Source organism: Octopus bimaculoides, chromosome 18 (assembly GCF_001194135.2).
Source record: "Octopus bimaculoides isolate UCB-OBI-ISO-001 chromosome 18, ASM119413v2, whole genome shotgun sequence".
Classification (NCBI taxonomy): Eukaryota; Metazoa; Mollusca; class Cephalopoda; order Octopoda; family Octopodidae; genus Octopus; species Octopus bimaculoides.
The window spans coordinates 15,470,728-15,481,746 of record NC_068998.1 but is presented as its reverse complement, the minus strand read 5'-3'; the positions used below and the strand labels follow the sequence as shown (position 1 = coordinate 15,481,746).

The 11,019-nt window shown below is 33.8% G+C and overlaps 1 protein-coding gene across 1 annotated transcript in view; it reads left to right on the top strand.

The window, feature by feature from the left end:
* LOC106873296 (microtubule-associated protein 1B) overlaps nucleotides 1-11,013 on the top strand; it is a 58,858-nt gene extending 47,845 nt beyond the window's left edge. The window contains exons 14-20 of the mRNA XM_052974302.1: nucleotides 846-919; nucleotides 1,978-2,048; nucleotides 3,606-3,707; nucleotides 4,489-4,593; nucleotides 5,634-5,730; nucleotides 6,973-8,384; nucleotides 10,060-11,013. Of these exons, the coding sequence (XP_052830262.1) occupies nucleotides 846-919; nucleotides 1,978-2,048; nucleotides 3,606-3,707; nucleotides 4,489-4,593; nucleotides 5,634-5,730; nucleotides 6,973-8,384; nucleotides 10,060-10,278 (2,080 nt within the window). The 3' untranslated portion in view covers nucleotides 10,279-11,013. The remainder of the gene's footprint in view (nucleotides 1-845; nucleotides 920-1,977; nucleotides 2,049-3,605; nucleotides 3,708-4,488; nucleotides 4,594-5,633; nucleotides 5,731-6,972; nucleotides 8,385-10,059) is intronic.
* The last annotated feature ends 6 nt before the right edge of the window (nucleotides 11,014-11,019 follow it).

The following is an 11,019-nucleotide window of genomic DNA, read 5'->3' as shown; positions in this document are numbered from 1 at the left end:
TTTTTTTTTTTTTTTTTTTTACCTCCCATAACTGGCTGGTTATTTGTGTGTTCATTTCCCTTTGTGTATTCTTTGCATTAATTTTGTTTTTGTGGAAAAGCAACATGTTTACAAAGTACTTTCGATTGTTTATGGCAGACCTAAAATTGAATTTGTTGTTAGCTGGTGATTTTGATGAAATGCACGGATTGACCCTGTCTTAGCTTCAAACCATTTTGAAAATAATGAAGCTAGTGTTTGGAACATAAATTAACATGAATTTTGAGGGTTCAACCTGTTCAGTTATTTGACAGAGAAAGACAATAGAATACTAGTTGTAGAATTTTTCTCTAAATATTTTATTGCACCTGTCTAAAAAGTCAAAGGGATAGAGACTCTGTGTGTGTGTAAATCATTGTTACCAACAACGAGTACTTCTTCTGTGTATTCTACAATCACTTGTGGATTTAATGAAATTAATGTAAACTTGACCTGAAATATTGTTTTTTCTATCCTGGGCAACACTGCTCTATTTTCCTTATGCTGTTTATCCAAATGTTGATACTAATATTTTATGTTATTAAATATAAAAGGAAAATTATTTGATTATTAATTACTTACTCCAAGAATTTCTTAGCTGGCTGAGTCAATAAGCTGCAAGCTTATGGGGTTAATGATCTGTGATTCCTATTTTGTCACCAATATTGTGTTATTTCCCTATCTGTAATTATCTTGAAGTTTTTAAAACTCCCTCACCTTTGATCAAAATTTCATGATTTGAATCTAGGCTCATGTTCTTTGCAATTTCCAAAATTCTTTTGTATTTATTCATTTATTTATTTATTTATTTTTTTGTCTGCTTTCAGGCATGAAAAAGAAGAAGAAAAAGAAAGAAAAAAGAAGGAAAAGTTTGAAAAGAAGAAAAAAGAAAAAATTCAATGTGAGGATATCACCTAACTTGTTATCTGGTTGATTTAACTAGTTGTGTGTAAATTAACCTTTTAGCATTTAAACTAGCTATAATTGACCAAAATAGACTACCTGTTTTTATATTCAAACTGGCTAGATCTGGCCCCTCACACTTACCCCACAATATCATTCTAAAAATTAAGTTACCTCATAATAATCTGAATGCTAAAGGATTAAAGAAGAGTTAAATGAACAATAGTGTTAGAAACTAAACTAATTATTTGGTTGAATTTAATTTAACATCCACTCTTCTGGGATAAAGATTTACAATTTTCAGTGTTGAGGTAATGTTGAATAAAAAAGGAAAAAGGTCAAAAACAAAAAAAACGGACACATTTATTAGCTTTTGATTCTTTATAAGTATGTGAGAAATAAGAAACAGCAGTAAATATTTTAAGGAACTGTTCATCTACAAGTATTAGCTGGTTAAGTCAATAAATTGCCAGCCTATAGGACAGAAGTTTGTTGTTCTTGTCTTGTCACCAGCACTGTTCTTTCTCTATATAAATGCTTCGCTTTGAATTAAGAGAGACAATTCACTGCTGTAAGCATCAGCAACACACACACACACACACACACACACACCAAAAAAAGATTGTTTTGACATGCTATGCTAATCTCACTACCATGGAGTTGGTGAATGATGGACTAGCTTGTCTTTGATATACTATGAAAATATAAATCTTCTGTACTTTTGCAACAGTCCATTGGGTTATGAAACATCTTAATTACACAGCTATCACTATCATTTATTCTTTACCTGTTTGAATAAAAATAGATAAAAAATTGGCATTAGGAAGGGCATCCAGCTGTAGAAACTCTGCCAAATCAGATTGGAGCCTGGTGTAGCCATCTGGTTCACCAGTCCTCAGTCAAATCGTCCAACCCATGCTAGCATGGAAAGCAGACGTTAAACAATGATGATGATGTTTCTATTGTATTTTTGCAGTGTTGACTGCTTGCTTTTTTTTTTTTTTTTTTTTTTTTTTTTCAAGACCATTTTTAACAGAATGTTTTTGTTTATTCCAGTTTTACAAACTGAATCTACTTTAATACAAATGGATAATGAAATTAAAAAATCTCTTCAAATTGATAAAACAGTAAGTATGTATATATATATATGTTTATTGTTGCTGTTCTTTCTAATTTTCTAAAACTGATGAAAGTTTTGTTTGTGTATATGTATTGAGTGATGCATGGTTTATATTTTAGGGAAATCATAAGCAGCACAGGTCCTTCACTGCCTACACAAAATGCATTAATTGGCTAAGTTCCCTTGGTCTTATTCTAACTAAGCCACAAAAGAGCTGTGGCTAAATCTGTAGTGATCCTTAGAATTGATTCATTTGACTGCTGATTTTGGAGAAACCATACAGATTTGGGGACTAAAATTTCATTAACTGTCTATATATACAAAAATGTCTCTGAGCCATCTGCAAAGCCAATTGCAGCAAGAGATCTGTATAGTTCTTTCCCTCTATAATTCTTCCTATCCTGTTAGAAACTAGAGATTTTGTATGAAATGCATTAGTTATAAAAATATAAACTATTGCATTAATTTGAATGAAATTTGCTACAATATATCAATTTCTGGGCATTGATTTCCTCTCTCATAGCTGACTTTGTGCTCTAGTTAATCTCTTGGAAGCTACACAATTCTCATTCAAAAGAAGCTTTTCATCTCCTCCCTTCAAAGATTTTGTTGGACCCAGTAAAATAGTGTTATTTACTCCTATTACAATAATTATTCTCCTCATAATTCCACCAATATGCTGAAACTCTGCTTTTAAAATATCAGTAAGCTGTTTTCTTTTGTGTGTTTTTTTTTTGCTTTTTCCAATCCTTACCATTCACTAATGAAAGTTTTGGTGCAATGTCAACTTTATGATAACTTCACTCCTGCGCAGAATCAATAAATTCTGATTTCACTAATTACTTTCTCCAAGTCCAGGCTTTCTAAATTAATAATAAATAAAACCATGAATAAATTTCACCAATTTCTAACTCACCTTTTGAGGTATTAACCATAACTTCCACAATGCTCAAAAATCAAATTAAGAAAAATGTGGAGAAATTCCACTCACTAAAACACAAAAAATTAATCAGGCAGATATGGTGCAAACTAGGAAGTTCGTTCGAAAATTGTGATTAAACTGGGATTGATTTGATTTAAGAACGCTTAGTCCTAGATTTCAACCCTAAATAACACTGTTCAATTGGTGCTTAAGTGCAGTTCAGGATTTGGTGACAGTTGCACTATCTTAATTATTTTCTATATTAAATTTTCCAAACTTTAAAAACAAATGATCTAAATTATACTTTTTCTTTTGAATGAAGTTTTCAGCATATATCACTATTACTCTTTTTACTATATTTAGTCATTAGACTGAAGCACCACTTCAAAAGGTTGATCAAATTGACCTGTGTTTTTTGTTGTTTTTTTTAGTACCTATTCTGTCAGTCTCATTTTTGCTGAGCTTCTAAGTTATATTGATTTAAACAAACCAACACTGTTGTTATCTTGTGGGACCAAACATCTGTGAATCAGTGCTCTTGCATTACAAGATGTATGTTTTAATATGTATAAAACATGCCATAAGACAAAATTTATTTGCCATATGGATTCGGGAATAATATTAATGTACTTTGTATTGCAGGATGTTGATAAATGTATTGCTATTATGGAAGACTTAGAAGCTTTGCCTGTCACACAAATCATGTTGAAAAAGAATCCCGATATAATGAATACCATAAAAAAGGTAAAATGCAAGGTCTAATATTCTCTTTATTTTTAGTGGACTCAAACTGTTACATTTTGAACTTAGTCAAAAGGCAGATTATTGGAAATGTGTTTGTTTTCTAATGGTTTTAACCTTAATCAACAGTAAATTTATTTTCATTTTTACCTCCTTTTATCAAGCAAAACATTACATAGTTGTTAAGTGGTTGTAAATAAGTGGATTTGTTTTTCTAAGTGGGCAACATGGTTAAATTACAATGGGTTGTATGTTTTTTTGACATTCAAAAATGTTCAAAACTTGATCTATTAGGTTTGTACTTTTATGTACAACTTTTTTTAGTATTTATGCATATATATTCAAAATAATAAAAAAGACAAGAAAGCTGGAAATTGTCAGCTGCTTGCCTGATTTGTGTAGTTCAAACAATCATGGAATTTTAATCATTAAAGTAACATGCTATGTTGTTTTTATGCTTTCTATACTCTCTGTCTGTCTATTTCTCTCTTAACAAATATTACATTAGAGGAGATTATAATTTATTTGCCTCTTTATGAAATTTCAAGTTATATTTGGGAAATTTTTTTAATTCTCTCAAACGATTAAAATGAATGATTAATCCACAAATTCAATTCAAAACCTAGCAAATTTATGTTCCTTCTATGCATTTTTGTTATTGCATTTTATTTTACATTGTTGCTACTGTACTATTTTTGCTAAAGTGTGATGCTTAAATTGATCATTTTAAAAAATGCACTTGGTATTTTTTGCATTTTTCATTTTTGCATTGATTTTTCTATAGATTAGAAAATATAAAGGTAGTGAGAAGATAAAGAAAAAAGCTGAAGTTATTTACCACAAATTCAAAAATCTTTTTATGGTTGCTGAAGGAGAATCTTTCTCACAGGTAATATATTGACTTTATTTTCACAACTTAGATAAAAAATAAATTTTATAACAGATGCATTTATGAGTGAGTGAGTGAGTATGCACGCACACACACACGTTTACCATAGTTACTGAAAATACTGGCAGAATTGTTTTTTGAAAATGTTTCGTTAAAGAAACAAAGTAATCTAATCGTATATTTACAGTGAATTTTTACCATTTTTCTGTTGGAATATGCTACTTATGTTTCGTTAATTTTAAAAACGAGGAGTTTAGTTAAATAACTTTGTCATTGTTAAATCAGTGTTTGGAATACAAATTAATGCGAAATTTTGATGGATGGTTTTAATTTGGATCACTTTAACCCTTTCGCATTTAAACCAGCCATAGCCAACCCAAATATTCCACCTGTTTTATGTTTGAAATGGCCAGATCCAGCCTCTCGTACCTACCCTACAATGTAATTTTAAAAATAAACAATCACATCATCAAAATCTCAAATCTATGAGATGATGCATGATTAATTCAAAACCTTGTGAATAAATAAGCATTAAATTTGACAGAGGAATCTAAATGCTAAAGGGTTAAAACAGGAAACTTGTGTCATAGAACCAAGGGTGAAATTGGAATCTTGAAGCTATTTAACCCTTTACCACTTAAACCAACCAAATCTGGACCAAATATTTTGTTTTATGTTCAAACTGTCAAAATCTGTCCTTTTACACATACCCTACAATGTCATTCTAAAATTACACGGTCACATCATTGAAATCTCAAAGGTATGAGATAATGTATGATTAATTCAAAACAATGCAAATTAATAAACATTACATTTGACAGAATAAATATGATATGTAAAAATGCACTTCACTCTTATAATTTCTACAATTATTTAAAAATAATTGTTGAAATTATAAGATTGAAATGCATTTCAGGCAAGTGTTTGAAAATTACATCATTAATGCTCATTTATATTTTTAAAAAAGGTGGTGGCGGAATTCCTTATACTCCAATTCTGTTTTACATTAAAAACAAATTTTCTCAATTCTATATTTAAAGGTATTTAATCGAGAAACTGCTGAATTTAAAAAACAGTTAGAAAAAGAGGAACGGGATCGAAAAGACAAAGAAAACAAAGAAAATGAAATAAAACCAGGTAATATTGGTATTGTTTTTAAAATATTTTTTATCAGTGTGACGGTAATTAAAGGAATAGTGGTTTGATTAATCCTTTCACCTTTCATTACCACTACATGTGGTCACAAGACCCCAAAATACTGGAGACCACCCAGATTTCCCTTTTCATATTTAAACCTGTTCTATATCACCCTATTATTTTACCTAAGGGAGTGGTGGATTGATTAACCCTTTCACCTTTCATTGGTTGCAAGATAGTGAAATAAACTGGAGACCACCCAGATTTGGTGGTTCATATTTAAACCGGCCATATATTGCCCAAATATTCTACCTGTTTTATGGTCATACTGACCGGATCTGACCTCATACCTACCTTACAATGCCATTCTAAAATTAAACAAACACATTAAAATCTCAAAGCTATGAGATAATGTGAATTAAAGCCATTTTCACCTAAATATGATTTTAAGTACTGTGAAATTTTCAACAGCACATGGTTCTTTTTTTGCTTATTTGAAGTGTATGGCCTCAGCAAGCTAAATTCACTATTATTTTAGAATTTAAATGAAATACAGAGAAGACAGGGTATTATAGTTAGAAATATTGGTTTCAAATTTTGGCACAAGGCCAGCAAGTTTGGGGCGGGGTGTAAGTTGATTATATCAAACCCAGAACTGAACTGGTTCTTATTTTATCAACCACAAAAGGAAGACAGGCAAAGTCGACCTTGGTGGAATTGAACACAAATCGTAAAGGACAAAATGCCACTAAACATTTTGCCGTGTGCTATCAATTCTGCCAGCGTGATGCCTTTTTTTAGTTAGAATATTGTTTTGAAAGGGTTTGAGTATCAATCAATATCCCAGGTGATTAGACACTAAAATGGGAATGGGTTTTAAGTTTGTTATTTGGTTGTAAGCGTGTCTGTCTGCTACCAATGGTTCACTGAATGGTTTGATGTGAATTTAAAAGCTTGTGGAAGGGAACCAAATGCAGATTTTGTGGAATGGTTTTTATTGCAGACCATTGAGACTCATATCAGTATTGTAAAATGAGGAAACCTCTTTGCTGCTGCTTAAGCTGTTGGAAATAGCAGCCAAATTACCTTCAAATCACATATGACTAAGAAAAGCTAATTTTGTATTAATATTTAGAGATGAGTTCAAATAGAAAATACTCTGTTTTAAATATATTGTTTAAATTTGATGTTTTGCTTTGAATTCTAATGTTTCATAATAATGTTTTCTTTCAATTCCCCTAGCTGAAGGAAAACCGGAACAAGAAAATAAAGAGAATGTTAATTCTTTAGACAAAGTGGACAGTACTTTAGACAATTCAACAGCCGCCGGAGCAACTATTGAAGATCCATCCCGAGATAACTCCAAGTCAGCTACTTCCAACACGGAGGATGCAAAGGTGGCATCTGTAGAAGGAACTGAAATAAAATCAGATGCCCAAATATGGTCTCCGCTAAATACTGTTACTCCTCTAACTGGAGATGTATCAAGTGGAATGACACAGGACAAAAGCATCACTGACACAATGTCCCACAGCATTGCACATCGGTCAGCCACTGTCGCTGCTGTGGACCGATTGATGCCACATTCAGAAGATAAGAAATCCACTGAACAACGGAATAGTATTCCAACAACTGATGCAGCCAGTGAGGCTGTGTGTTCAAAGGTTACGAGTGGAGTCAAAGACAGTACAGGTGAGACATCAGTAACGGAAGGACTAGTTAACAAGTCTAATGACAAAATGTCTGTAAGTACTGTATCACCTGTGGTAAATCCAATTTCAAGGACAGATGATAAGCATGAAAGCATTCCTGGTGTTGCATCATTGTCAACAGTGCATCTGCCATCATCAGCTCCACATTTAGTACAGTCTAATCAGCAAACAGGTCAAACTACCCTTCCTCAGGATCCTTCTAAAGTGCTACATTCTGTGCAGTCCTCACCTTCATTTCCTTCGTCTCTTCATGTGTCTCATACCAGGCAGTCAGACTTTTTACCTCAAACCTGTGTGTCTCAAGCACAGCAAAACTTGCCTTTAATGGAGCAGCAGCAGCAACAACAACAACAACCATTACAACAACTGCCACAATCTCACCCGCAGATTCCTTCTATGTCACCACGACGGCAGCCACACAAAGTTCAGATGGATGCATCTATGCCGTTACAAAGTGTACCTGGTGTCCCGTCTCAGCTTACACACTCTCAGCACTCGCACGTGCCCTCTTTCCAGTCGCTGGTGCAAAACCAGTTACCACCTCTACACTCAACTGCTGGTCCAACGCCTGTAGTTGCTACTCCATCACAGCTAACTATGGGTCTTACTCAGAGCTCTGCACCACCATCAAGTGTTGGTGGGTTATCACATTTGCAGCACCAACAACCCCACAACAGTCCAGCTGCACTCTCTCAGCCCCATCGCCATTCATCACCTTCTGCTACCCCTACAACAACTCCAGTCCCAGTACAATCTAACACTGTCACCCAGCCCTCTTCTCTACTGGATTTGTTACCGCCTATACAGTCTCATTTTCCTGCAGAAAGCAGCCAAGTGTCCCATCCTGCTCAACCAAGCAACACATCTCGTAAAGAAGATCAACAACCACAGAAATTCGTTCCACTTGCAGATTTTAGAGATGAAGAAGAGGAAATGCTAGAGGTATAGTTAATTATTTACTACCTTTTGTATTTATATTATGAGTTCATATCCCGTCACATTTACTCTGTTATCTCTTTTGAGGACACCAAATTGAACTACAACATTTAATGGCATGTAAAACCCTTTTTTGTTTTTGTTTTAAATGTCTCAAGAAAGAAAATCACCCTGGATTCTATATACAGCATTGCTTTAAATAGTGATTTCAAATTTTGATACAAGGGTAGTAATTTCAAAGTTGTGAGTAAGTTGATTACACTGACCCCAGTACTCAACTGGTACTTATTTTATTGACCCCAAGAGGATGAAAGGCAAAGTAGATCTTGGCAGAATGTGAAAAATTAACAAAATGCTATTAAGCATTTTGCCTGGTGTGCTAACGATTCTGGCAGCTCATAGCCTTAAGATTGCTTTAAATATTATATGCTCTAATGCACTAGACACATGCTTCCTGAATAAGCACTGCTGAAATTGAGGTACATCTAATATGTCCATGCAACTTTTATGTCACCACATATGGTAACTTTTGTTGAACTTAATCAATAAATGCAGCCATAAACAGCTGTGTAGGCAAGAAGTTTGTTTTGTAAGCACATGGTTCCAGTTTCAATTCTACTGTATAGCACCCTTAAAAAGTCTTCTATTGAGTGTAGGCACTTTGATTTGGTCTAACACTTTGTCCAATAAGTACTATTACTACTGCTACTATTGCCATTACAGCACTTAATGCTACTACTATAAACACCACCACCACTACCAACCACTTCTCTGTATTGTATCTACAAAGGATTTTAAAGTCAAAGTGTCATAGATGAATGTCATTACGCTAAGGTGTGATTAAAAACAGTGATGTATTGTCTTCTACCATAGTCTTGGGTTAAGCACATTGTGAATGAAATTGTAAATAGAGAAACTAAGCAGAAGCCTGTCATACTGTACCTGTTTTAACACTACAATCTGTTTCTTATGCACTATTTAATGCAACTCACTCTGTTTGCAAATAGTTCTACCTGGCAAATATAGGCACAACCCTTTCACTTCTGATTCAGTCATTAAAAAATATATACATACACATTGGTACTCTAGCGTGACCACAACTGTATGGCTGAAACAAATAAAAGAACACACATACACACACACACCTGAGCACTGTAAAGACAGTTTGTTGTTGGCACGACGTCGAGGGTTCCAGTTGATCCGATCAACGGAACAGCCTGCTCATGAAATTAACGTGCAAGTGGCTGAGCACTCCACAGACACGTGTGCCCTTAACGTAGTTCTCAGGGATATTCAGTGTGACAAGGCTGACCCATTGAATTACAGGTACAACAGAAATAGGAAGAAAGAGTGAGGGAAAGTTGTGGTGAAAGAGTACAGCAAGGTTCACCACCATCCCCTGCCGGAGCCCCGTGGAGCTTTTAGGTGTTTTCGCTCAATAAGCGCTCGCAACGCCCGGTCTGGGAATCGAAACCGTGATCCAATGACCGCAAGTCTGCTGCCCTAACCTCTGGGTCATTGCGCCTCCACGTAAAGACAGTAGACAGTACCGTAATAGTAGTTTATACAGTATACAACTTTGTTTCATTTTAGTATAATTAGGACAATAACAAATGAAAAAAAAAAGAATACCATGTTTATTAAAGCTGGCTGTGTTTCATTCATTCAAATTTCTCAACAGGAACACAGAGATCTGGAAGCTCGCATAGCACAAATAATTAAAGGGACTGAATCTTATGGCTATGAGGAACCCCAGCATCCTACTAACCAACTCGAGCAGAATACAAAGAATAAACACACAGATTCCACACCATTCACAGCTCCAGCCAATGAAGAGGAAGAGGAAGATGATGAGCCAGTCATGGACGATGAAGAGTTACATAGTCTCCTTGGTGTTTAATGATAGTGCAACATCGAGATAATAGCTGGCATCATCATTATCAAATCAGTATCATCATCATCATTTTCATCATACCACCACCACCACCTCCACCACCACCTTCATCATCATTATTATTAGCAGCAACATTAGTAGCAAGAGTGATAAAATATTAAAAAAATAATAAACTCTTAGATCAAAACTCACTGGGAAGAGTTGATTGCTTTCAGAAGCAATACATTTAGAAAAAAGAAGAAAAAAAACAAACAAAAAGCAAAGATGTAAAAATGCAAGAGTGCACAGTTTTTTTTTTTTGTTTTGTTTTTTTTTTTGTTTCTCTTCACAAGAGATACCATTTCTTAATTATCTGCACTTACCAGCAAATGTATAAAGTTGTTGTCTTAGAAACAGCAGGTATGATGGTTGTTGGCAGTAGTAAACAAAAAGGAAAAAAAAAGAAAAAAATTCTTCTCTGCCTTTCAACATAACTTTTCCTTCTCTCCCTTCTCCGAAATAACTATTTGTATTCCTGCTTTGTTTACATTCTCTAAGACTGTAAGTAACTTCACCTAAACCTAAATTAGAAATCTGATATGCCCTCAATTTAAAAAAAAAAAATTTTATTATCATTACAATAATTATTCTTATTATTACTTTTTATCAATTATTATGTTTTGAAAGATAATGTAAAAATAATTATTTTGTTAGATATTGGGATCTAGAAAGACAAATAATTAAATAGGATTTTATAAATTTCTGCAG